Genomic DNA, 27,795 nt, shown 5'->3' with positions numbered 1-27,795 from the left:
TGTTATTCTCTGTCCTCCCATTTCATCTTTCTATCTGTCATGATCAGCTCCTGTAATCAACTGCTCAAGCCTTCTCTTCCCTCTTAAAGCTTTTTCCATTTTTGTACGTCTCGTATCATTAGCTTATCAACATCTTTCGCCTCACATTATAGCAGAATGTGTTTGCTGAAAACTTCCATTGTAATGCACTTGGAAAATCAATTATGACTCTGTAGAACAACACCGAAACATTTCCCCTCCCATCTTCAACTCGATGCTTCCTTCCTCTTCTCCTCCCGCTCTTGCTATCATCCTGTTTGTGTGTAAGCACGTCAGAGCCATCAACTGGGCTTCGTATCTTATGTTCGCCCCAGGAGATCTTTTTGGGTTGTGCACTAAATTCAATCTCAGTTCCCCAATCAAAGGTAGTAAAAAAAAAAAAAACAGCAACAAAAAAAACCTTCCATTGCCACAGCCTCCAAAGCGGCTTCGGCCCTGCTTGGTCAGATAAATCTTAGTAGCTCATCCTTCTCCTATTTTCTTTTCATCCCGGACCCCCTCAGTGGCCTACATTAAAGCCTGGAGATGGCCAGGAGAGATTTAGCAGTTGTAAACTCCCAGTGTAATGTAGCCTGAACCACTAGAAAGCCACCCCGCTAACCTCTCCCCCACCCCCGCCCCTCAGGCCCTCTTTAGCCAAGCTTGGCTCAGCTCTTGTTTCATGTCTCAGTATATTCACAGATCAACTAAGTCACATAAGTAAACGATCGGAACGCAACTCCGTCTGCCTTTCAGTCACTTAGACTAACAAATAGTGAGGGTGCTATGCTGTCTGACATCTGCTGAGGAGTGTTTATCCTCTCCCCTTTAGAGAGTGCAAAGATAAATAAGATGATTCAAGTATATTTTAATATCGGTTTGTCGGGTTAATGCTTTCAATATTTGAACAGAGAAGAAAAGCTTTCCCCCCGGTCTGTGACAAATACTGGAAAAGACAGCACTGCTCTGAACACCTACATCTCTTGAACTCAGGACATCTCTCTTAACACCCGGACCGTTTATCAGCGCGCCTGCTACATTAACCTTGATTCATCTAAATGAAAGCCCTGGTTAGCTGAAAGCTAGATTAAGCGTGCTTTTTTCTTTCTGTGATGAACCCCTGATATTCTACTTCTGTTATTCTTCAGTGGCTGTGAGTTTTGGTTTATCTGATGTGATCTGAAACGACAAAATCATTAATTTGGTGGGCCTGCTTATTTTTCCCCTGTGTCGCGATGTGATTCTATGTATCCCCATTTCTAGGATTGATAATGTGCGATGCACCACTTGGAAACAACACAAGTTCTGTAGCACACACCTCTAAAATAAATGGTCTTCTTCCTGCTCCGGGCTGTCTGATAGACACAGAGTGAGATTGGTTCTGCTGAATAAGAGATGAATCTCTCTGAGTGTCACCAAGCTGCCACGACCTCTGAAATATCATTATCTACAGGGTAGGCAGGTTAACTTCTCTAATATACCCTGAATACAAGAGAGGGGTGCCACAAGTGAACATGAACCTGCTTTATTACTGTTATATCTCAGAAAAGCATGTTTGTTTTTTTTTACTGCAGCTGTGGTATATCTGAGGACATCCTCCTAACATAACTAATGATGTAATCTTTTTTCCATGTGTGTGCTGACCAGTGATTGCACTGTCTTAGTTTGTGATGACACTAGAAATAAATGAGGGGACTCGATCTTAGATTAGTGGATTAAGCGTGAAGGGTTTACAGCAGTCATTTCAAGTGCTTGAGCTTACCATGTCTTGAGCAGATGCTACAGTATTTACTGCTATTTCCCATTTGCCAGCATTCACATAAATAAAAGCTCTTGTCAATATTTTCCCAGGGATGCCAGCTTGCTTTACATTTCTCCATTAAACTAATGAGTATGATAGAAGAGTCCTTGTTTGCTACATTTGTTAAATAACTTAAAATTGTAACTATTATTGGTGTTAAATTGAGGTAAATATTGTGATGTACTAAAATGATGGTAATCGTGCCATGCTGTTATCTAGAAACAGATCATTTATCCATCCATTTGGAATCATATATTAATTTATTCATATTTCACTCAAGGTCTGAAACAGACTAAATCAATAATTCAGTTGGAGTGAATGGAGCTGGCTGCTAGTATCCCTCTGGTGGCTTACTGTTGGTAGGAGAAACAGAGCAACATATCAAAGATTCAAGGATTATTGTTTTGTTTGTTCATGGTACTTTGCAGCCAAGCCAAATCTAAACGATATCAGATTAATGATGTTGAGTCAGAGGCTCAGCGGAAAGATTTTTATTCCTCTCAGTTCTCGCACAGATGCTTGGTCAAGACAGGTAGCATACTGGGTAATGCTTTACGGCAACTGTGTCAGAGTACAAGTAAAATCTGAAAATGGGGACGTTTAATAAAGCATTTCTTTAAAACGCAAAGATGATGGGAAGCCCGAGAAGCCTCGAGAAAAATAAGTACATCATCACCAGGGGGTTTCAGCTTTTCCACATCCAGTCACTCTGCTGTTATTATAACGAAATGCTACGGCCATAAAGCAGAGAAACACGTCAGCGTGGCTCCTTGGCTTAATCATCCTCAATGTGTGGTGTTACGGACAATCGGTAATGTCTTTGTCAGTAAGAGTGCAGTAAAACTGATGATGATTCTGGCTCAGAAGAAATTAACAGTCACACTCACAACGGGATCCGTTCTTGAAGACTTCCAGCTCAAACCTTTCTTGACCCTGTTACACAAACTCCAACAATTAGGCCCCTCCCACCCTTCAGAAATTTTAACAAATCCCATTGGATACAAAGCCGTCCAGTGGGATTGGACGCTTTGGCAGCCCAGTTATGCTTGACACCCTCACTTAAGATCAGTTTTTCAGCTGGCACGGTTGAAATCTTTCAATTCTCCACTGCTGTTCTTACTGTTTGCCATTTAACGTGTCATTGTGAGAGAGTGTGCGTTTACTAAAATATTACAATCTTAAGATAATATGTATGTTTTTTGTTCATTTAGTTTGTAATGCATTTCACATATGCATTTTTATTAATGTTGTGAGGATACCTTTGTGTAAATGTGGAGCTATAAAAAGGTGACGATTCTTTCAGTAAAATCATGTTTTACTAATAAAAATATTTTTTTATAAGTTTGCAGTGACATAACGTGAAGGCTTTTACTTCTTTTTAACTGAAATGTTTTCTACCCAAAGACAGGACATGTGACACTTAACATCTTTTAATCATTGAACTGTAACAGTTTTTTCTCTTTGGGCTTAATAAACTGACAGAGTTCTCTTTCTTGTATTTTTATGAACAGCAGCCGTCACAGTGACCCAGAAAGGTTTCCACTGTCCTGATACAGAGAGGGACTGCAACCCCTGCCTTGATGCAGCCAAAGCATGCAACTTAAATGGGAGCTGCAAGAGGCAACGTGCTTCTTACATCAACATATGCAGCAAAGCAGACTTCAAACCGGGAGAAACTTGCAGCAGGAAGCGCTGCCATAAGGCCCTGAGGGCTTTCTTAGACCGAGTGCCCAGTGAGTTCACCCACCGGCTGCTCTTCTGCCCCTGCCAGACTACAGGCTGCGCTGAGCGACGCAGGCAAACAATTGTGCCCGACTGCTCCTATAAAGATAAGGACAAACCCAACTGTCTGGAGCTACGGAAGGTCTGTCACCAGGACCCTCTGTGCAGGTGATGGAAACAGACAGGGTTGGGGTGGCGGGTTTGGGTATATATAATGGCCAGAAGAACATTTTTCTGTGCGGTATGTGGCTAGTGTTAGAAGTGCTGTGAAAAAGTATTTGCCCATTCCTGATCTTTTTTTCTTTTGTCACACTTAGATGTTTCAGATTATTAAACAAATTTTAATATTAGTCAAAGATAACCAGAGGAAATACAAAATTTTGTTTTTAAATAATGATTTTATTCATTAAAAAAAGCTTTCCAATCCTTCTGAGTCCTGTGTAAAAAAGTAATTACATGTCTGAATCAAGAAATCATTTAAATAGAGCCTGTCTGACAAAGTGAAGCAGGCTAAAAGATCTCAGAAAGAAACACATCATGCCACGTTCTAAAGAAAGTGAGTCACTGACATCTATCAGTCTTGAAAGGGTTACAAAGTAATTTCTAAGCCTTTGGGACTGCAGTGAACCACAGTGAGAGTCATTATTCACAAATGGAGAAAACTGTGAAGCTTCCCAGCAGTGGACGGCCTTCCAAAATTTCTCCAAGACGACGATCGAAGATCAGTGACTCATCCAGAACCCAGACCAACATGTAAAGAACTGCGGGCCTAACTCGCCTCAGTTAAGGTCAGAGTTCATGATTCAAAAATAAGATAGAGACTGGGCAAAAATGGCATCCATGGGAAAGTTTAAGGAGAAAACCATGGCTGACCAAAAACAACACAAAGCTCGTCTCACATATGCCAAAAATATTCTGATGAAAACATTCGGTGGACTGATGACACAAAAGATGAAGGGTTTTGGAAGGTCTGAGTCACATTACATCTGGTGTAAAACTAACAGCATTTCATAACAAATCATCATAGCAATAGTCAAACATGGTGGTAGTAGTGTGATGGTCGGAGGCTGCTTTGCTTTTCCATCACCAGGAAGATTTGTTCTCATTGAAGGAACCATGAACTCTGCTCTCTACCAGAAAATCCAGGATGTCTGGCCATCATGTTGTGCCCTGAAGCTCAAGCTCACTTAAGATACAAAACACAACAGCATGTCCACCTCTGAATAGCTTGGTTTAGGAGTGGCCTAGTCGACTGAGATTCTTTGGCATGAACTCAAACACATCGTTCATGCTTGAAAACCCTTCAGAAGAGAGCCAGTTATCGCAAATGCTTGATTGTAGTTCTTGGTACCAAGGGTGGCACAAACAGTTATATGGTTTAAGGGGCAAATAGTTTGTCACACAGGCCCAAGTAGGATTGGATAGCTTCTTTCCTTTAAAAAATTACATCATCATCATTTGAAAACTGCATTTCATATTTACTCAGTTTATCAAATATTAAGGTTTGTTTAATGATCTGAAACAATAAGAAATCAAGTAGCTCTGTGTATGGATGAGGATACATGCTTCTGTGTTAGCAAACCGGCTTTGGTGATTTGACTGAAAGATCTGGCTCATCTGGTTCATAATAACAGTAAATTAATTGACAAGTAAAAATGAAGCACTGAATTAGTGCATTGTTTTCGATGGCTTTTTCTGTCTTCCAATGTCATATCTTAAAGGTTTTTTTTGTTCTGCCCTACGTTTGCCAGTAACAGTAATTAGACTTTAAGGGAAGCTGTGGCTATTAGATGCAGGATGAAGATGTGAGGCAAAGTTGGAGGAACAGTGCTCAATTAAGCTGAACAAAACATTAGTGAATCACTCTGGCTGCATGGGGCATCTATTGGATTCAGAGGCCAGATTCAATTCACTTCCACCCAGCCGTGGCATGTTTCTTTGTCTTAGTGCCACTGAAAGCAGGTGAAGCACAACAGTTGTTGCCAAATCAGCTGTCAAGCTCTTTTCGTTCTTTTTTTTTAACCTCCGTACCGTGTGCTACATCTGGCCATCAACAAGCTTCATGCCCAGCCAGTTGTAGAAGTACTCTGAATTCATTTGTTTAATAGAATAAAAAATTCCAGTAATTTTAAGCATTTAAAAACTCATTTATGAGCCTAATGGGGTTCAACCAATCATTAGACCCTTGAAAGCTCACTGCTAAAAATAATACTCGTGATATGAAAATTAACAGAAGGGAAAACTTTTGGCTACTTTTTCATTTCCCAGTGTGACAAGTGATTAGGCAGCTGATAGAAGTCTCTTTCCAATTATATTACAAGTGAAAGTCGAAAATAACTGGTTTGTTATCTACTCAAGATCCCTGAAACTCAGAAACAGCCTCTTCTTTAAAAAAGTATTTTTTTTTAAATAATTACTGTTTTAATCTTTGTGGTTTTTGTGTCCGAAACAAAAACCACAACATTGAAAAAAAATCACTTAAAGCATCTTTAAAAACCTCAATCGCTAATCTCCTTATTAAAAAACGTCGTAGGTGTGAAAGTCAAAGTGACACACTGTTTTTCTCACTTTTGGGAAATCTCGACACACGCACTTATATTCTTAAAAACAAGAATGATACCATTGCAAACACTGAAATTAGTCGAGCTAATGACGCACAGCATTTTTGGAGAGCAGCATTTCTCTGAACGTGCACTTCCAACCTTGTTCCTCAGAGGTGAGCAGCCTTCGAATCGAGTGTTAATGGCAAAAGCATAATTTCTCTCCACCAACACTAAATCCAATCGCACTGTTAAAGTAGTGAAAGTCTATCACCTCTCCTCCAATTTATGATTGTCTCGATAATTACCTGCTTGCCTGCTTTGTGTAATCTGTTTTCAGGCTGAGTTGCTTTCTTTGACCTTTAGACCCTGAGGTGTCTGTGCTGTGTGCCTCCTTATTGAGAAAGATGAAATAGAACGTTAAAGCTCATTATCTGTTGCTGCGTAATGCCCCACCGAGGTCAACAGCTCGATGAGCGCGTACGCACTCACACAGCGTGGAGGCACCTGTGTATCGACAGAGCAATTCAGGAGCTGCACATGCACACGCAGATCCTCGCGTACAACCAATTTGAGCTTGAACGTAATTCTGATAATCCACTGTTTGTGCATTCCCCTGCAGTGAATAAGTGCTGCCATGCAAGAGAATGTCACTACGATTCAATTACACCGGGCTGACACTGTTCTCAAATTGGTGCTCTTTTTTTTCCTGCTGTGGGATGCCTGTTATCACGCCGTCCTGCGACCTATTCCTCTGTCTGTTGCATGATGTCACACACTACAGGATCGCTATATGTCCTTAAAGACTGTGGAAACATTTAGCTTTTTTATTTGATCTGATAATTCACTAGAATATTAAGACATCACCCTCTTAATTAACACTTGTTCAGTCGCTCTCTAATTTACTATTATCGAGTATGCTGTATAAGCAGAATGATAAAACTACTTTGTCATGCTAATGAAGACGAAGTCCCCAGTTTGCGATATGTTTTGCGAAATCCTGGTGATAATCACAATGAACAGTCTTCGAAGGAGCCCTCTTTTTAAACACAGAACACAGCAGTGCCTCGGCAGAGGAAACTTTCATTGGCTCCCTTCTTCCCTCTCAGAGATTTGTTGATAAAACCAGCGGAAGATCACTCAAAGACAGGCCTGTGTTCCCCGGGGATGCCTGTCTGACGCCAAACAGGGGATGTGCAGCAAGCCCAAACCTATTTCGTTTTAACACAAGGGACAGTTTGAGTGAGGGAGGAGGGAGAGATAATGAGACGGAGAGAGGAGGAGGAGGAAGAGGAGGGGCTCAGAATCGATTTGGGCCGCTCAACTATACTGCAGCAGGTTGGAGGTCAGTGGTTTGGTCACACGGCTGTGGATCTCTGCAGCAGACTCCACAGGCCATTTCAAATTCAAGCATAGCTCCCTGAAATATACTCTGCTAAAGAAGGGTCACAGCTCAAAACACACCCTCATCTATTTTATTATTTATTGTAAACTCTTAAAGACTGCAATTTCCTACTTTACACTAATAAAAAGCCCTCAGCTACTTTATTTTTGGAGTTTTACCTTGAGCGTGTTGGATGCCAAATTGGCGACGATTTTACCTTTGGGGACTATTCAGATCGCTGCAGGTGGAGCCTAGAGCTCAATCAAACAAAGACTAAATATTTGAAAAGATTTCAAATAGCTAATCTTGGCTTGGGCTTAGATGGCATATTGCTCTGGAAGATTTCCTTCTCTTCCTCGTCTCTGAGGAGGCAATTGTTGACATACCCTGGGGCTGTAGATGGACAGAGAACAAGCATTAAATGGAGCAGCTCTTATTTCTTACAGCTTGTTGTACTTCCACCACAGTTATTACATTATTACCTTCCATAATCCTGCGCAGGGAGACAAAAAAAGATTTTTTTCCCTATTTCCCTTGCTTCCTCTCCTCTCTACTTCTCCACCTTGTGGTATCGCAATCCTTCCTGTGGATCCAACAGCTATTCATTTGGGACTGCCGAGTCCTCGGAGTGACAATAGGCTATATTTGGATGCACTGTTTTGGGGTACTGTAGTGTGTGTGTGTGTAAGTGTGTGTGCACATGTATTCATTCAGAGAAATTCCCTGTCCATTTCCATGTCACCTTATGCAACACAAGCTCAATGAAGCCCATCCCAAAGAGCACTGAGCTGTGTATGTGTACTGTATTGATTGTCTAGGCGATCAATGCAACACTTTTATCTTTGATTTATTTCCCCTGGTCTTCAGGCTCACTGGGTGCTCTTTGATTGAGTTCTTTGGCCACTGGGTTTCAAAGTGGGCAGCAGAGAGAGACAATCGATCCCTGTACAGGTAACCTGACCCAGTTTGAGAGAAATAGTGTTATCAGTCTACTTTTGCTTACAGAAAAAAAAAAAACAGGGTATTGCATCCTCCCCCCTCTCACACATACACACAGAGCTCTGAATCAACAGTCTTCTCTGTTGCATCCAACAATTCAAGCCTCCACTGCGGGAGAACAGCATAGGGGGAATGACTGCCCCACATGGCATTAACCTGAAGTTTCTGAGATGAAGCTGAAAGAAATCGCAATGCTGTTGCCCTTTTATCTGCAGTTTTGCTCTCACACATTCACTCACATACACCTTTGTTCTCTTGCACTTGTGAGGAACCTCACCATGATCCCTGGTCTCTAATCCTTAGCTTTCCAGTCACACGTAGGTCAGTTCTGCAGTTTTAATAAGCATCCAACACGTATATGCGTGGAAGCTGTTTTCTCTGAAAATGAAGTAATACAACATCTACAGGAACAGCGGCCACAGAGATATAATAACTATTTCTCAGGAAGATGACTACTACAGTGTGTGTGGGAATATGTATGTATGTATTAATCTGTTAAATGGTCCATTATGTTCACATTTATTTGGTAACTTAGCTTTCTCCTCCAGATGCTTTAAAGCTAAAACAATTAGCTGAAAAACATAAAATCCCTCTGAGGTAAGTGGAGCAAAGTCTGGTGATAATTCTCTGCTGCTTTATCACTACTCCCTACCTATTTACTCCAGCAGTTCTATGTAGCAGTAGCTTTCTAGAACATCAACCGGCATGATGTAGCTTTAATATTATTCTACTTTCTGGTCCACTTGGTGTCTACTTGTTAGACATTCAAACATGGTGGAGATATTGTGATGGTCTGAGGCTGTTATGTCACTTCAGGACCTGGATGACTATAACTGAAGGAATCATGACTTCGGCTCACGACAGAGATCTGAAATGCAGTTTCATTCACCTCTGAGTCTCTCAAAGAAAACAAAACGAAGTGGCCTAGTCCAGCGGTCCCCAACACACGAGCCACAGTGGTCCGTGAGTCGTCTGGTACCAGGCCACAAGAGTTGAGGCTCGGGTGTGAAATCTATGGTTTTCAGGTTTGTTTGTTTTTTATCTAAACTCGTCTTCCCAGGGTCTTTTCCTGTGTTGTAGTTGTGTGTCTTATTTTGGAAGAAAGATTTACATGTAACCATAACGACCAGAGAGCATGAAGGGGCAGAGAGGAGGATGTTACTCTCAATGTTGTTGGCGCATTTCAGGAGGACGCTGCTAATAAAGTTACACAATTACACAGTGAATTAGAATGCATTATTATATTTACAAAATACCACAGTTTGTGTCTTGGTCGTATCATTTTATTTTGTTGTATTTATCCGCAACACCTCAAAGGCCGGTCCGTGAAAATATTGTCTGTGGTGCAAAAAAGGTTGGGGACCACTGGCCTAGTCAAAGTCTGGAGCTGAAGCCAACTCCAGTGTAGCTGAATTAAAATAATTCCCCAAAGAAGAGCAATGTGAAAATTTCACTGGTATCTCAAACACTTGAGTGCAGTTCTTGCTCCCAAGGGTGGCACAACCTTTTATTGGGTTTTTGATTTGAATAGATTTGAATAGCCATGAATAGATTTATTCCTTTAATAAATGAAATCATTGTTTAAAAACTGCATTTTGTATTTACTTGGATTACCCTTGCCTAATATTAAAATGAGTTTTGTGATCTTAAAAATATGCTAAACAATAAGAAATCAAGAAAGGAAATACTTTTTTCACAGCACTGTACCTTGTAGTGTAGGGGCAATAACAAGTTTGTGCAAAACAACAGAGGGTATGCAGATAAAATTGACATTTCTTTGACTGTGCTGGACTGTGGCCTACTTGCCACTATAGAAAGTTTAATACTTAAGTGGATACAGGATTGATTAGCTGTGCAACAACAAACTAAACAAACTAAAATGGAAGAAGAAATACTTAATGAATGAAGCAAGGCAGCTAAAACACCTTCTATGTAAGTTTGTATTCTGTATCATTGTATCCAGTGTTAATATCTAATTATGACTTATATTGCAGATTTAAATCTAAATCCATTCTTACAGGTAAAACTAAGGTTAATCTCTTTAACACTACTGAAGAAGAAAGGACTGACTGAGCTGTCCTCGCTTTCCAGAATTTTTCCCACTCTCAACATCTGAGGACAGCGTATAAAAGCATACGCGTAGACAGAAGATCTTCTTTACTTATCCTTAAAAGTCTGGGCTCAAGGCAATACCTGGACTCTGTCTTTTTTCTGGTAACATTACAAGCCATCGAAGTGAATGTCTTTTCTGATAGTGTTAAGCTGGCTTTGCAAGCAAAGCGTGTGTCAATTGGCGACCTTTTCCTTGTGCATAGTACAGTTTGTGGCTTTAATCAGGCATCGGCTTCAGCGGATACGTGCTTAGCTTGCTGGATACACATGAGAGCACCACAAGGAGTGAAAGAGAAGTAAAAGAGAGTATAAAAGAGTAAGGGAGGTAGAGGGAGCGAGATGGGGGACTCAGTGGAACAAAAAGAGTTGCGCATTTCATTCCAATGTATGGATTAGTAAATGCATTTACTTTCCTAATTCTAATCTCGGAGGGAACATGGTATAACGGAAAGCTGTAGTGATTACTAAATGTTCTCGGACCAGAGAAACTTTCCATAGCTATAAGTACAGTCGGGGGAAGTAACCCTTTCTTGTGTATGAGCTGGAGATGATTATATTGCTTGCAACTTTGCTTTAAGGGTCCTTTTTAGTTCCTCTTTCAGCGTAGGTACTCCTTGAGTGTGCTCCAGTGGTACCATATCTATTATTAATGCCAACATTATCAATAGGGCTTCCGATTTATCTACTGTACGATCGCTGTGTGGTTTTGAATGTGTCAATTAAGGCCGACTCGTTCACTTCTTAATCACTGTTACTTTCAGATTCTCTTTATACTTACAGAGACTTGCTAAAAGCTGCTGCATGTAATGCTTTCTATAAACATTTCCACTGAATCATTTTGCATGTGGCTGATCGTTATTTAATTATTGGTAACAACAGTACGTCAGCATTTTGCTTTTTTTTTTTTAGGAAAAGTGAATCTACTTGTTTGATGTGTTCACTTTGACTGGTTCGTTTGTCTTTTGGAAACTCAAACAAGTACAACTTTAAACAAACTATTCACTTTTTATCAAAGCTCACACTGCTGGACAGCGTGTGCCATATATCAAACATCTTTCAAAATTCTATTTTGTTTTATTTATATATTGCTCGTTCACATCTCAAGACATTTTGCAATATGTTGTAAGTTAAATATGGGCTTCTACAATATTAGATAAGGAACCCCAACATTTCAGCTTTGCCCATTGAGGAAGCTCATGACAAACGGAGAGGAATGTCTCATTTTAAACAGAAAGAGATCTTTAGCAGAGCTAGACTCACAGAGGAAAAGCCATCTGTCACAACCATTTTGGGGCTGAGGGGAAAGCGAGCACAGAGCAGAGGAGGACAGAGCGAAGGAAACAAGACGAGAAAACAGAGTGAAGAGAGTAGTTGAGAAGCACTCCTCAGTGCATCATGGGAAGTCTTCCAACATCCTGAGCCTTTAGCAGTTTAACTAAGGGGTGGTTCGGTGTCACCTGATCCAACCCTAACTATAAGCTTCACAAAAAAGGAAAGTTTTAAGCTGATTATTAAAAGTAGAGAAGGCGCCTGTCTCCTCAACCCGAGCTTGGAGCTGGTTCCACAGGAGAGGGGTCTGATAGTTGAAGGCTCTACATCCTATTGTACTTTTAGTCTGAGAGCAAAGTGCTCTGTTGGGATAATATGGTACTACAAGGTCTTTAATATGTAATGGGGCCTTATCAGAGAGGAGAAAGATCTTTTAATTGAATTCTGGATTTAACAGGAAGCCAATGAAGAGTACGTAGCTTTCTTGTCCCTGTCAATACTCTGCAGTGTTTTGGATTAACTGAAGTCTTTTTAGGAAGCTTTTAGGACAATGTGGTGATAATAAGGAATTACAGTATTTCAGGTTAGAAACAGCAAATCCATAGACTAGTTTTTCAGTATAATTCTGAGACAGGATGTTTGTAAATTTTTCAATATTAAGTTTCTTTTATATTCTTCGACTCACAACAACAGTCGTCTCAAGGTGCTTCATACTGTAAGGCAGCAGTCCCCAGCCTTTTTTGCGCCATGGACCAGTATATGTCCGACAATAATTTCACGGACCAGCCTTAAATGTGTTGGATAAATACAACAAAATAAAACCGGTACTGGTACAAAAAAGAAAGATTTATTCATAACACACGGGAAAAGACCCAGGGAAACCGAGTTAATGATAAAAACGATTAAAAAATAACGCTAAAAACCCTGAAAACCATAAATTTCACACCAGCAAACGACTCACAGACCAGTACCGGTCCGTGTCCCGGGGGTTGGGGACTGCTGCTGTAAGGTACACAACCTACAATATTAGAGGAAAAAGCAAGTATTACACAATCCCCTATGTGCAAGCACGTGGCAGCAGTGGAAAGGAAAAAGAGTTTAATAATTACTAATGATTAAATGCAATAGTGGTGTTTAAACACAGGGAGGGCGAAAAGAGAAGTAACGCTCAGTGCATCATGGGAAGCCCCCCGGCAACTTAAGTCTATTGCAGCATAACTAAGGGATGGTTCAAGGTTCCTTACAGTGGTGCCAAAGGCCGAGGTAAGAGGCCAGTGAAGTATGTGGTTAGTCACAGTGTGTCTCTGGTTTTTAGAGCTGAATACAATCATTTCAGTTTTGCCAAATTTAAAACTTCCCTTAACTGATTGCACTTAACAGAGGCAACAAAACAGAAAACATATTGTCAGACTTCCCTTGATGTATTGTCATAGTTATTACTCACCATGGAAGAAAGAAAACACACTTGATGGGAACTTGGTATGGGTCTTTAAATGAAGTCATAGTCGTTACTTTTCATAATAACAAAATCAAATCTAACGGTGACAAAGGTATTATTGAATTGAATATTACTCCTGCAGACTTACGCAGTAATTAATCTCTCTGTCACTGGGAGCAGATTGCTTTGTAATGTCACCGGTACAAAATGAGTTCACCAGCAGTGTTTGTACGTTCAATCAAAATCCAACTCTTTAAACTGAGCAAATGCAGAAGAAAATCAAATCTATCTTTGAAAATTCTGATATTGATTCTTCTTCATAATATCCAATAACTCAGCACTGCTAGTTTACAGTTTTGTGACCTGTAAAATGACTTTGAATGCATGAGAAACTGAGGCAGTAAAATAAGCACTGATATTAAAGCCAGTTTCCTGGTCAACAGCATTACTATCGTCCATACGCTGCTCTCTTCAGATGGTCTATCAGATTTCAAATGGTTTTGATCTTCTAGTTAATAATGCAGGACAAACTGTGTCACCAGCCAGTTTTTGTTGGTTTCAATTCTCTGCTGAGTAAGGGGTTGAAAGGTTGTTTCATTTGACAGCTAAGCTAAACTGCCTTGCGCTTTGACTCAATGCCATCTGTGCACAGTTGGCCTTTTAAAGCATTGACTAGGAATCCCAGTGAGTACAGTAGATCTAAACAAGGCAGGCCTCTGTCCAGACACATTTTGGAGAAAATAGCAATGGGTGAAACAGACAGTCACCTCTGACTAGCGCCATCTCAGGGTCACCGGCAGAAGCTTAGGGAGAGAAAGTAGGAAAAGGAGACACTGCAAATTGTCTGTTAGTCGTAAGAAAAAATAACTCTGACAGATGTTATTCTATTTTAATCAAAATATATTCATAGCACTCCACTCACAAGGTAAGTGCTTCATTGTTAGGAGTTTCATAATAGTTTTTTGTCATGTATTGAGCGGTGCAGAATAAAAGAGTGTCAAAACGGTTTAATTGTGAAGAAGAAAAAAAACAACAACATTGCCGGGCCGCATTGTTTGCTTTGGCGTTTAACAGCTAGTGACAAAAGAACTGCTGAGTGCTGTCGACCGAACCACGGTCAAATTTACATGCCATGAATTTGCACATGAGCACCTCTAGCTCATGGCAATTGGTTTACACAAAAGTGACAACAGGACATTAATGAAGAAGGAGAAGAGAGGAGAAGCGAGGAGAAGATAAGGTCAGATGAAAAAAAAAAAGAAAGAGGCGAGGTAGCAGAGGGGAAACATCTTTTGTTTTTTTCTTATTTGCTTCATGTAAGAGATATTATGTTGGCAGCTATTGTGTCATGGTTATTGTTATGCTTTCTGTAGATGACTGAGCGATATGGTCTCTAAAGACTCTCTAGGCTAAAGACTGTGGGAAGCGATAAGAGTGAAAAGCCATAATTTCACATTTAACAGAAAGTATCATCCGTAGAAAAAAACTCATAATTGTAGACAGAGCACAGAGGGGAAATTCTCCAAACCAGCCAGGACTCTCAATGAACTGTTGTTTTTCAAATGAAGCTATTAGACAACTTTGGAGTTTGATAACTGTTTTTCCTTGTTCCTCTCCTCCTTCGCAAGGAAATGGTTTCCAAGACTGACAGTCATCTGATTTAAGTCACATTGTTTGTCATGGGCATCGAGTGATAGGAATAAGAATCCATATAAAAAGCCATTAGTTTTCTATTACTGCCAAGCTGGATGGACAGGCACTCAGCGCTCAGCCGAATCACTGTGTTTAAAGTGTCAGGTTGGTTGAAAGAAGTCTACCTCTGTGGGGGCTCCCCCTGCCACTTCCCTGGGGGCTGAGTGGCTGAAATGACCATAAAACTCTGTTGAGCTAGACAGCCTGTAATTTCAGCAGTGAGAGGCGCTTTGCCGAGGTATAATGGAAAGCCCGTGGAAGCCATGAAATGCGCTGCATCCTGGTGTTGGAACACCATTGTCTGAACACTCAGGACACCTCTCTAAACTTTAAATTACTGTTTTTAAGCCATCATTGTCTGAAAGAGCTCTGCTTCTAAAAAGAAACACGGTGCTTGTTCAGTTTCTTTAATCTTCCGTGGTCTTTGCCATTCTTACAGAAATCTGACGTTCACATTCTGTATTAGTACAAAAGTAAAAGACCTTTTGCCCATAAGATACGGAAAAATGGCGCTTCGAAAGGTTGCTTTGTGTAGGCACAATAGAGTTGTTCTCTCTCCCCTCTGTCGTATCTTTTTTATCATCTGTACCATGGTTGTGGGTACAAGTGCCTTTTTCACTCTGAATGGAAATGGTTGAGAGGGGCCTTCGAGTGAGGAGGACAAGTGCTGAGAGGGGTTGCTTTGCATTTGTCCGTGTATGTTCTTTTTTTATTATGAAGGCTACTTATGTATTGTGTGTCGCTATTCGATAGTGCGCGTTTCTGTGTCTACACTCGTCTCTGTGGCAATGGCGGTGCGAGCGTAGCGTGGTCAGTTTACTGAAGCGAGGTTTCACATGTGATGTTAGCAGCATGTCATGTCGAGAGGCTCTCTGGGGTGATTTGTAAGGAGGGTGGATGGAGATGGAGTAATGAAGTGTGTCTGAGTGGGGTTTGCTGCTGGAAGTCCAAGCGCCTTTTACGCCACACTGGCTACATTTCTGCTATGATGACACAGACACACAAACAGACAGACAGACATGGGAAATTGTTATATCATTATCCCACATTTAATCTCAGCCAAATATGCTTCTCTCCTCTTTTGAAGACTAACATGACGGCATATTGGTTTTTAAATCACTGCAATAAAAGAAGACCTTTCTCTCTGATAGACTATGCTGTGTCCTTCACAGAAGACAATTTTTTCACAGAAGACTATGTTATTCACAAAAAATAAGATATTAAGTATCATTCCATCTTAGTTATTTCAGAAAAAGGTATAGAAATTATAAATATGTGATCAAATACCAATTCCACTCTAGAATATTTAAGTCTAGCAGTGTGTGAAGACAGAGCCATATGTATATTTTGTTTACATTAACATTGGCCCTTTGAAAACTATTGTGGTGAACAGTAGTTTGCACCATCAGCATATTGTTCTTGTTTTTTAAATGCATTGTATTCATGCATCCCTCGTGCATAAATACAATGCTATAAATGCATAACTCTAATTTTCTTACAGCGTAAGTACAATATGTGTAACTATTCATAAATAATTTTAGAGTTTTGCTGTACAAAAGTCAAAATTCACATATCTTTTCATGCTTTTCTTTGAAGAAAACATGTCTAAGTTTATATTTTTGGAGGATTTTTATCTCAGACATTTTCAGGCAATTCAACAGGAAAAGACTTCATGTATTTTCCCTGAATGTAAATTTGAGGTAGCTTTATGGAGTCAAGAGGCAGTAAGAGGACAATGCTACTGGCACAAGTGGAGGTACATTTTTACATCTTGTCAGCAGTGGTTGGACAGCAAAACAATAGGAGGGGGGAAAAGGAGCCACAGGAATAAACAGTAATGTGTCTGTTATGGAGAGCTGTGTCGGTCGTGTATACAGTGGCAAAGCTGTTCTCAGGCAAATGAAAGACACACTGAAACTTGTCTGACTCCAGCATAGACATATGCAAATGAAGAAACAAGCAAAACAAAAAAAAGAAAAGAAAATAATTTTGTCATGCAAAATAGAAAAAAAAATCTTCATCTGAACAACCTGAATAAAAAACTTTAACTAATAAACAACTCAACTTCTTTCTTTTTTTTATGACAACTATGAGGAGATCATTGTGCGGTCCTGTTACTTGTTGGATCTTTCTGTGGACTTTAAATCTTCCTGTAGCATCTCTCTCTCTCTCTCTCTCTCCGTGTGTTGCCAAAATTCTTCTTTGGAGTTCTGCCGTGAGTGTCTATGTTTCGCAGGAAAATTGACAAGACACAGCTGGTGGATTTTTGACCTCTGATAGATGGTCTTGTCTCTCCAGATGGTCTCATGTCTTGCTGTTGCGGCTGTGTACTATCCTTTCTAAAATTCCAGGGTTTGAGCCTTCATTGATATGTTGAAACCAAGATACTTTTTCCAGACTGCTGATTTTGATTTCAGAGTTGATGTCTTGGGGATTGTTAGGTATGAGCTTGGCCTTTCCTTTTTCTGATACCCATACTAAGAGCTGAGGCTTCTTTACCAAGAGGTTCCACCAAGCTTGGGAGTTTTCTTTCTTTCCCTTCAAAGACATGAATATAAAAATGTGGGCTGGTGATTGTTCTTCCTCCAGTGTTAACTGTGCCTTCATGCTGTTTCAAGGCATCTTTCATAATTCTCCAGGTGTATGTTGGAGAGGGTGGTAGAGAGTAGATACTTGATGATATTCCGACTGTAGTACCAGCTGCCCATGCTGTCACTCAAGAGAATAAGGCTTATATGCTTGTCATACAGGTGTTTGCTGATTCAGACCAGGTTGACGTTATCCACAAGGCTGCATGCCACATCCCATCAAAGACCTTCTTGAAAAAGAGCCCGTAGTGGCTGTGGAGCAGAAGGAACAGCAGGTTATATGCTGTTTGGAAGGTTGGTGGTTCGACCCTATGAGGAAGCACTTGGCGACAGTGGGGAGGAAAAAACCCTTTTAACAGGAAGAAACCTGTGATAGAATCAGGCTTAGGCACAAGCAGCCAAGTGCCATGATGGGCGACAGGACCAAAGACACACTTTGGAAGAGGGCCTAGAGATTAAAAACAACTGATGATTAAATGCTTTGTTGTCTTTAAACTAAGAAATTATTAGCTTAGCTTAGCATTAGAATTGAGATAAAGTTTTTATTTCACCAAAATAATAATGAAACCCTTATCTAGAAATATATGTATGTTGTCTGAAAAAAATGCAAAAAGGGGCACATTCATGTGTGAGTCATCAGACATATAAAGCGTCTAATACATATAAATGTGCATATAAATAAAGCATACCGTAGTCACTTTTTTCTGTTTCTTTTCTATATGAGGAAAAAGCGCTGTTAAGATAAAACCTCCAGGCATTCTCATTGGTGTCTGAGTCCAAGTTCATTTCTTTATGTAATTCAAAATATGTCGCAATTATGACAGTGATGTGCTTAAATATAATAAAACCCATAATATTTACTTTTGAAAACCACCATGACATCTGACAATAAAAAAAACAGAAGAATGAGCTGCTGGCAACCATTAAGTTCCTTAGAAGGGAGTGGTTATCAGGTAGTGCTGGGTCACTAGCCTATCAACCATTCAACAACCCAGATAGCATATTTCATCAATACTAAACCTATTCTTCTGCATATATGTGTGTTTTTGTGTGTTCACTAGGACAACACAGCCCAAGGTAAATTAAGGTACCTTTGAACTTAAGGCCGAAAAAAGTGGTCAGACCAGGTCAGAGGGAATGAGTCATGCACAACTCGGAAAGAAGCAAAGAGGAAAAAGAGAAATGCAGTATGGATTGTGATTCACATTGTGGGCAGCTGTGATGTGAACAGTACAGACAGCGCAACTTTACTCACGCTACTCCCAATAAACCTACTTAAGTGGATTAGCAATGCCACCCTGGGGGCCTCCACAGACTTAAAGCTCTTATCACAAACACACCGAAACAAAACATACTATTTTTATCAGTCTCCTTGGTTTGTGGGGAAAGTGAGTTCGGGAGATGGTTAAGAGATCCAGGATAAGCACAGAAGCTATGGCCAAAAGAGCCGTATCATATCTTTTCTCATCTTTATACAAATGCACTACGACTGGGTCTCTGCTGAATATTACTAATAGCTTGTTGGTTATGAGGCATAAGTGTTTGATATTCATGACACCTGTTGTAGAGGCCTGGGAACAGATGTTGTATAAACTTTCCCAGTTTGACGCTGGTCATAATTGGCAGCTGCTCTGTAGAAAAAACTGTGCCAAAAAAATTACGCCCAGCTTTTTGTATTTGTGTGTTTTCATCTTGTGCGTGGACTTTATGACTGAGCCTGTGCTTCTCATTCTTTGTCTGTGTTGTGCTTCATGTTTTTTGTGCAGGTCTAGGCTGGCTGATTACAAAGAGAACTGCGGGATGACTCCACACGCAGCGAGCACCTGTCCTAACCAAGACAATCACCAAGCCTGCTTGGCCTCCTTTGCAAGGCTCATTGGTCAGTACGTGGCTACGTTGTGAGAAGAAAATGACGGCAGTGAAATGTGTGGACACAGAAAGGCAGATTCAGAATGTCACTGTTTTTTTTTCTACCTTTCACACACATAATGAAATAAAGAAAAATACTCCAAAAACATGAGACAGCGTGCCAGCAGTCCAGGCTGCTTTCATCATGAGGACCAGACAGCAGAGTTAAAACTGATATCTCCACCAGTACACTGGGCATTAGTTCACTACTAGAAGTAATTAGGGAGCAGAGGCACTGAGAGAGTGTTTATTTAATTAAAACACTTGATGAACATCTGTTTGCTTGCAATAAACGTTAAATAAACAATATGTACTGACTAGTAGATGCATATTTTTCAGTCTCAGCCAGCAGCAGCTAGGTAATGCTGTGGCAGTACCACAGAGCTTGCTAAAAAAATAAATCTAAAGGCAAATTTACACAAAAGGGCTTTTTCTGATGCTTAGTGGTTGCTGAAGTGTCCATATTTCAGTATCAGTCAGTGCTTCCCCACCATGTGTCATAAATCATGCAGTATGAAGTGATGATATTCCACGGTGGTTCCTGGATTTCTCTAGAAAATACGACACACAGAATGTACCAAACACTCATGACACCAGCTAAAAGCATTGACACATAGAAACATTTGGAAAGTAAAATGCTTTGGTACTGTAGTGCTTTATTCAAACAGGGCACACACTTTCTAAAGCAACTACTTTGCAAAATATTTATAACATAATGGCCACTTTCCATTTAAAATAAAGCATAACACAATTGTTCACCTCCCTGTAAACTCCAACAATGCAGTGCAAACTCATACCTGTGACTAACACCTTGTTGTGCATTTTGTATGCAATTTGCTGTAAATGTAATCCATTATTGTCCATTAGTGACACATAACTGTATTTCTGTGTGGATGCCCTCGCAGGGACTGACGTGACTCCCAACTACGTGGACAGCAGCTTCTCCAACTGGACCATCTCCCCATGGTGCACCTGCAAGGGCAGCGGAAACCAAGAGGAGGAATGTCAGAACTTCCTGCGGTACTTCACCAATAACGCATGCCTAAGTAAGCCGTCACAACTCATGAATTCTCTGAAACATGTTTTGTAACTGATAGGGGCCAAACAGGCATGTATTATTGATAAAAAAAGTACGAGCCTGCGATGCGGAACTTTCTCTTTCAGGCACGTAAGAGAAGCGAGAGCTGTGAACTTCAGTCTTATGCAACTTTAATGGTTTCATGTCAGATTCTGGTTTTCAGTGTCATTGAGCTCTTCAGCGAAATAACTGTGGATGTGATGTTTTTAAAGTGTGAATGTTGGCGGCATGACTGAATGTGGAAATAACAAGAGATGTGGTTAGAGGGTGTGGGTAATAGATAGCTTTTAGACATCTGAAAATCAAAACGTCTGCATGAAATGAGGTGCTTGAAAATTTTTGCAAATCACTTTTATTTCAAAGAAGAAGAAAAAAGTATTTTGTGTATTTAATAATGAAATAAGGCTAGAAGGATTGCATGTAAATATTTGTCAATGAAGGATTAATGCATGGCTGGATGGACTTGAAATCATTATATAAAATTGTCTGTTAGAGAATTGAATACAACCTGCAGATATCCCTTTATCCACAGATTAAGTTGGAATTAAACGTTCTTAGTTTCTCAGATGCAAGTAATTTCTTATCATTTCTCATCCCTCCTTTGGGCAAGATCTGCCCAGACTTTAATACAAAAGAAACCATTTGCATGTCATTTTCACATTCAATCTAAGAGAGTTAAAGGGCTTAGGGGAGAAAAATGTCATGAAAAGGAACAGACTAGCGCAAATGGAATAATAGGGAGAGCTAAAATACATATCATCTGTATATCTAATGCATAACATACAGGGTGCAGCGTGACAGAAGGGTTTCTTCAAATATCTTTATGCTTTTTCACTGAAAAGTAAAATATAGCAAGTTCCATCCTTGCTATGGTGTAGCGAGCAATGTCATCAGTACTACAAGACACCATTGCCTTTACCATGTTCTATTGTGTGGATAATGCTTTCAGACCATTTCAATAGATTGCTGGGTTACCGTTTTAGCTGAGTGTGCAGGATGAGGGATGAGGCTGGGAGCTGAGGAGGCGTCTCGAAAAATAACACAAAATGCAGCATCTCCTCTTTGCAGTCGAGGGGAACAGGCGATAAACTTCAACACACTGGGAGGTAGATATACACAAAGTCACAGTGCGGGAAGATGCATATTCAACCGCCTTAATCTGAAAGACATTTAAATAAAATTTCATTCAAGAAAAACAACATAACCATGGCAACTGCAGCATTAGTAAACAAAAATAAAAGTTACAATTTTTTAAAAGGTTAAAGAAAAAAATGGGAAGGTGTGATGCAAAATTTGGTAATACATGTAAGGAAAAAGAAGAAGTTAAAAAGTAAAACTTCAATTCAATCACCAAGGTCAGTATTTAATATTAATATGATTGGTCTCTGATGTTTTCTCTCACATTATTTTAACCAGTTCTTATTGTGCAGTAGCTTTAATGCCACCACTTCTTGCAGCATGTAGCATTTGATTAGCAGTGGCAAAAGCAGCTGCTGTGGCCACAAGTGTTAATTACAGATTCTGGTACATTCAATTCTTTTTGCCCCTACTGGCTATCAATAGGTGATTTTACTGTGTACGAAAACAATTTAGTGTTATTGGTGCTGAATAAATACAGCTGTTTGCATACTAATTGCAGCAGGATGGAAACCCTTCCACAGTGTATATAACCCTGAGTTGGACAAGGAGAGGAAAAAATGGATGGGTGGATGTCTTTCCATTAAAATTTCTAGGTAGTAGCTAAACATCCTTCAAACTGATGAGTTGACAACTTCAGAAACAGCTGAACATCAAGCAAGTGAAACAAATCCAGAGACAGCAGCTGTGATTTGACCTTAATATACTCCACTTCTGCTGAACAATGGTTTTTAATTAGAGAGAAATACTTGAGTCCAACTTCTCAGATTTTCCCAGACCGCGAGTCTCAGTCTGCTTGGAACATCTGCGCAGAAACGCTGTGTCTGGCAAGTTGTTAGTGAGCCAAGTTTTGGTCAGAACAAGGCAGAAAGTCCAAATGTTACTCTTTCTTTTTGTACACTCAGTCTTATCCAGATATCTAATTTAAAGTTGGCCAGAAAAGGGAGGAATCACAGACCCGAATGTGGTAGAGTTTTGGTTAATTAGCAGACTGGCCTGCTCGCTCTTCTTTAACTTCAATGCGCACCACTTCTGTTGAAAGAGCTTGCTCTAGCTAAGCATCTTGGCAACACTCTTTTTCTAGGAAACCACTTACTCTGCTCATATGTTGCCCAGGACATGTGTTGGGGTAAAATTAGTGACCAAGACAAATCTGAAGCTGTTATTTAAAGGTAAAAAAAACTTTAATTATAACAATAATATGTCACTATATAGACTCTTCTTTTATCTTTGCCATGTATGCAAACTAGATTTATATCTGTTTACATCTTGAGCTAATTGTATTGCATCTTCATTACCAATTTAATTATGTAATTAAATTCTTACAGCTTTAACTGTGCTGTAGATCATGAGAAAATATTTAGTGTAAACCTTTAGATCTGCAGCAGAGTTCATTTTGATACCTCATCCATCACAGCATACTTCAAGTGAAATCAGAAAAACATGCTTTAGATGGTTCATTTACTGTCCTTGAACTGTTCCCAATTTTTCCTTACAAGCTGCAGCAAAAACAATGGTCCAACAGAAGACTAGATTAGAATTCCGATTTGTATAAAATATATGGGAGGCCGACAAAGAACATTTCAGCTTAGAGGTATTATGACAGTCAGACCCTGACTCCCCCTTCCCCTGTCTCTGCTTCTCTTCTTCTCTCCTTCCTTCTCATTTCATCTATCCCTGCAGGTGCGACAATACAGGCTGTGCCCAGGGGTTAAAGGAAAGCTTAATATGAGCCGTTAAAAAATGGAATTGCTGTTGGCAATGAGCTTAATCACTCAGTGGAACATTTGGGTGCAGTAAAACATCCTGGGTAGAGGCCCCCCAGCCAACTAGTTTGATCTATGACTTTATTCAACCATTTCACATCTTTGAGGGGGATTGCTAACCATAGCTGACCCTGACAAACAGATGCTTAACATTACAGGTCTTAGCAGCACTCCACTAGCTCTTGACTGCTAGCATTGACATTGTTAGGCCTCGCCAGTGAACTCGATTTTTCTCTGAACCACTCTCCTGCTTTCTAGCAGAAGCCCAAATTGTCAGTGTCGACCAGCATAAAAAAATATGAAGTGTGCTCTTCTGTGTGTTTTGTGTGCAAGTGAATGTGCATATGTGTACCTCTGTGAGTGTCTTTGCTGTTCAAATACTTGTGTGTGCGTGTGTCTGTGTGTAGGCGGACCAACAAATGTGACAGACAAATTTATGTGGCCAAGCACCGGTAGTACTAGGGACTGTGTAGCCATCTGATTATGCATGTGCATTCCACAACTATCTTATTTGTCCTTTGTGTGGTGGTGTGGAAATGCCATTTCTCCTTTGTTTGGGAATGTTTTGAATTTGATCAGTCACATAAATCTATTCAAAGTCATCTCTGCATGCTGACCTTATAATGGAGGTGGTTGCCAAGCAATTACATGCCTTGCCTTCTCTCTGGCTGAACAAAGAGAAACAAGCCTTGTGTTTTAAACGGATGAGCGGTGAAAAGGTACTCAGCGCCTATTTTTACCATATCTAGCTGGAAAGCTGACTGAACAGGGATTTATCACATTTCTACAGAGACACACACATGCACTTAGACACAAAATTAAACACATGTGTACAGCACATCTGCAGGCGCTGATATGCTAGGGCTCGTATTTATTCACATTCTGTCCTCTGTTTGAACTAGTTGATTTCCCTCTTTTAAAAGATTGTATTGCTTTTCATGTTAACAAACAAATTAGGACTCATCTTTGCAAGCGTGGACATTTTAGCGCTATTTAGTCAGCTCGTAGCAGTTTGAGAATGGCTGTTGCATCGTAAGAGAGTTTTTTGTAATATGCATGAATCCAACATAAAGCAAAGTTGGTTGTATTTGATAAATATAATCTGTTGTGTCGCCGCAGGATTCGCTTGTAAAAGATCATAGAAAACGCAGATTAATTCGTGATCCAGTTCTTTCGTGACTTGCTCCTAATCGAAATGCTGTCACACTGCAAGACGATCATCTGTGATAGCTCACAACATCTGTGTAAATGGAAACTTTAAAAAAAATGCTCAAAAAGGCAAAAAGGAAAATGTATTTATTGACTTCATTTATAATGCATGAAATACAATTAATTAGCTCTCAGATGCTTGGCACAACTGTATCAATAATGTATCGCTAGAGGAAGTGATTCAATTTATTGCCTTATCAATATTTTGTGCCGCCGCTAATAAATAGCATAAATATGCGAGGCAGTCAAAAAGGAAGGCATAACTTACAAAATAAAACATAAGGCAGTACTTAGTAATGACAGACAAAACTCTGATAGCAATTTGTGATTAGTTTGGCATATTTCTCTGAAGCTTACTGACAAAGCAAAAAGACTGGCTCTCTGTGCTCTTTCTGCTCCATCCTTCCTCAGTCTCACTCAGCCTTGCCTCATTCCTTTAGTTGCCAAAGATTGGGCAGGGTACCAAAAAGTTGACTTAGAGCTGTCTGTCTGCTAGCTGGCTTCTTGTTGGGATGGCAGTCAAACCCAAATGACTTTATGTCTCTGTTCCTGCAGGAAATGCCATTCAGGCCTTTGGTTATGGGATAGACAACACACAGAACAAAAGTGGGCCTGTCCCAGGCCCCTCAGCGACACCGAAGCCAGACCCTGTATCAACACAGGAGATCTCAGAAAATCTCCCCGTGACTATCCCAAAGGTAAAAGGTTCTCATTGTTTCATTACATGGGATATTTTACATGTAGATGTTAAATGTGATGGCAAAATGTAATTTAGAGTTGTTATTTACTGCCTGCTTGGCAATCGGGTATGCTCTGCAGTTTGAAGGCTACTAATATGAAGCTTCTGTGTATGTTCAATAAGCAAGATCTGTAATCACTCATGTGCTTGCTTTCCCAGGGGTTCGACTGCTAGTCTATTCTTTACATTGCTCCCACTTTCCCACGCTGCCAGACTCAATACTGTTCATTACAATCCATATTACAGTCATTACTGTAGACCAATAATCTTCTTGCCTGCCTTCTTTGAGCCAATCAGCCTCCACTCTGCATGCATTAAAACTCACTGCAATGTGCCTGATCATGCAACAGCTAACAATCATGTTTTCTTTTGTTTGTTTGTTTTTTTATTCTGTACCCTGTCACAGTAAGATCGCTGTTTTTTTGGGGAAGTTCTGTGCTAAATCTTATCAATGCTGGGGTTCCTTTCTGCCATGATGGCTCATCTTATCAGCAAATAGATCTCAAGAAATCATATTCAATTCTTTCAAATGCTCTCTCCTCATTGAACTTAGTTAATCGTGACACATTTAGGTTAACTCACTGTAAAAGTTAAATAGATGTGGATGTTGCTTTATTTTGTTATTTGTCACATCAAAAATATACATTTTCATCTCTTTCCTGCTACTTCTCTGCATACATTTGATAAAATGGACCAACTGCAAGGAGAATCACAAAAATACTCCTCCGCTCTCTCTTTTGTACAGTGGCAAAATAATAAGACTCAACGTGCTGCACCGTTCACATTCGCATCACATACAATCTCTATGCTTGTTAAAGCAATTGGCACATCAAAACAGACGCTTTATGATAACACAGTTTATGCTACACACCCAAGATGATGACATGTGGTTGAAATATTATATTTTTCTTACAGACAAAGAAAGAGTGAAAGGAATGGGAGGTGGAGGCTTAATCTGGATTAGATGTTCTAAAATACTGGCCCAGGGCCTGTTCTCTGCTGAATGCTGTCTACTATGAAGACTGCAGTTAACTCAACTATAACTAGGTTCACTGTCTGGAGCAGAAAACATTACCACTTTTTTTAATGCTGTGCTGCACAAATGCATAGCTCTTTGTCTTTTAACATAACTCTTCTTCATTTTCTCTTCAAATAAGTGTAAAAATGAAAGAATTAAGTTATTCACCAAAGAATCCTTCTTTTTATGAGTCTCTCTGCTAAAGAAATATTTCACTTTACACTATAGGTCGAGAAGAGCGTTTTCTTTTTATCTAGCTGTTGAGTTGGATTAGTTTTCACAGTGAATTACGGCTGTGTTTTACAGATGTATTTTAGATGTTTTGTGCAGCTTTCTAAAGTAAGAGTAATGATGCTTTTCACCTTTGCAGGAGACCCATGTGCCCATGTTTGGCAGCGGTATAAAACTGTGCTTTATAAAATATTCTGCTGCTGATGTTGTTGTTCATGTCATTTTTCAGTGACTGTTACATATCCAAATCCAAGTAATGTGCACGGTTTAGGAATGCAAATTTGTGTTCTGAATGAACAACTACCATTAAGACATTTTGCATCAGAGCCGTTAAATGTTAAATGTGCAGTTTTGTGCTTTGCACACAAACCCTCGTTGATTGGAACACAGGAAATTAAAACCTTATGTCGTGATCACTGCGTTTGAGCCTTGTTTTCAGTCTTGAATTTTTAGTTAATATGTTAAAGTTTGAGTTTCTGCTTTGTTTCTCTTGTTATTTCTGTTTAGAAAGTTTAGATCTTTGTTTATTTTATTTTCCAAATCCATTTTTTTCCCTATTATTATTCCACTGCTGTGCCTTCTGTTGGATTGTTTTGGAGTTTGCATTATTGCATTAGCCTAATAAAACAACTCATTTTTTGTTCATTCGGTCTACCTTGTGCATACTATGTTTGGGTCCCAGTTCTGCAAACCTTGGACCCAGCAGTAGGGTCTGAACAGCAGCAGGTGGCTTTCTCGTTTTTTGAGAAGAATTTTGGAACTGAATATGAGCCCATCTCCAGAGGGGCTTACCAAGGCAATGGGGGCCTCAACCAGTAGTTGTGCTCCTGAGGGAAGCCATACCTCAAGGCTACCAAGCCTGCAGGTCCAACTTCCACCAGAAGTCAAATTGGGTTAAGTGTGCAACTAGATTGTCTGCCACCTGCTGTTGCTCCTGTCAACTGCCCAAACCAGCATTTAAATCTCTGCCATCTTAAAAGAGCGACTGCAGCCCTTGGCAACACTGCCGATTGCAGCCTCAGCAGCCACTTCCTCCGCCTGAGTGTTTACCCAAACTCCATGCCCTGAGTTCCTTTTTTTTTTTTAATTCTGGCTACCCCGTGACCATGTATACTGTGTCCAAACCAGTATCCCCTGTGAGACTGG

The 27,795-nt window shown here is 40.0% G+C and overlaps 1 protein-coding gene across 3 annotated transcripts in view; it reads left to right on the top strand.

Moving 5' to 3' along the window:
* The window catches only part of LOC102311349 (GDNF family receptor alpha-2), a 68,463-nt gene that overhangs the window by 31,126 nt on the left and 9,542 nt on the right, over window positions 1-27,795 (top strand). For 2 of the 3 annotated variants that reach the window (XM_005922623.2, XM_005922622.2), the window contains exons 4-7: window positions 3,331-3,709; window positions 19,330-19,442; window positions 20,377-20,517; window positions 25,217-25,359. In XM_005922623.2, the coding sequence (XP_005922685.1) occupies window positions 3,331-3,709; window positions 19,330-19,442; window positions 20,377-20,517; window positions 25,217-25,359 (776 nt within the window). The remainder of the gene's footprint in view (window positions 1-3,330; window positions 3,710-19,329; window positions 19,443-20,376; window positions 20,518-25,216; window positions 25,360-27,795) is intronic. The other variant, XM_014333674.2, reaches the window with a different exon arrangement.

This window comes from Haplochromis burtoni, unplaced genomic scaffold, assembly GCF_018398535.1.
Source record: "Haplochromis burtoni strain Fernald_Lab_line unplaced genomic scaffold, NCSU_Asbu1 Contig_62, whole genome shotgun sequence".
NCBI classification, from domain to species: domain Eukaryota; kingdom Metazoa; phylum Chordata; class Actinopteri; order Cichliformes; family Cichlidae; genus Haplochromis; species Haplochromis burtoni.
The sequence above is the reverse complement of the archived record's forward strand: the minus strand, read 5'-3'. Positions and strand labels throughout refer to the sequence as shown.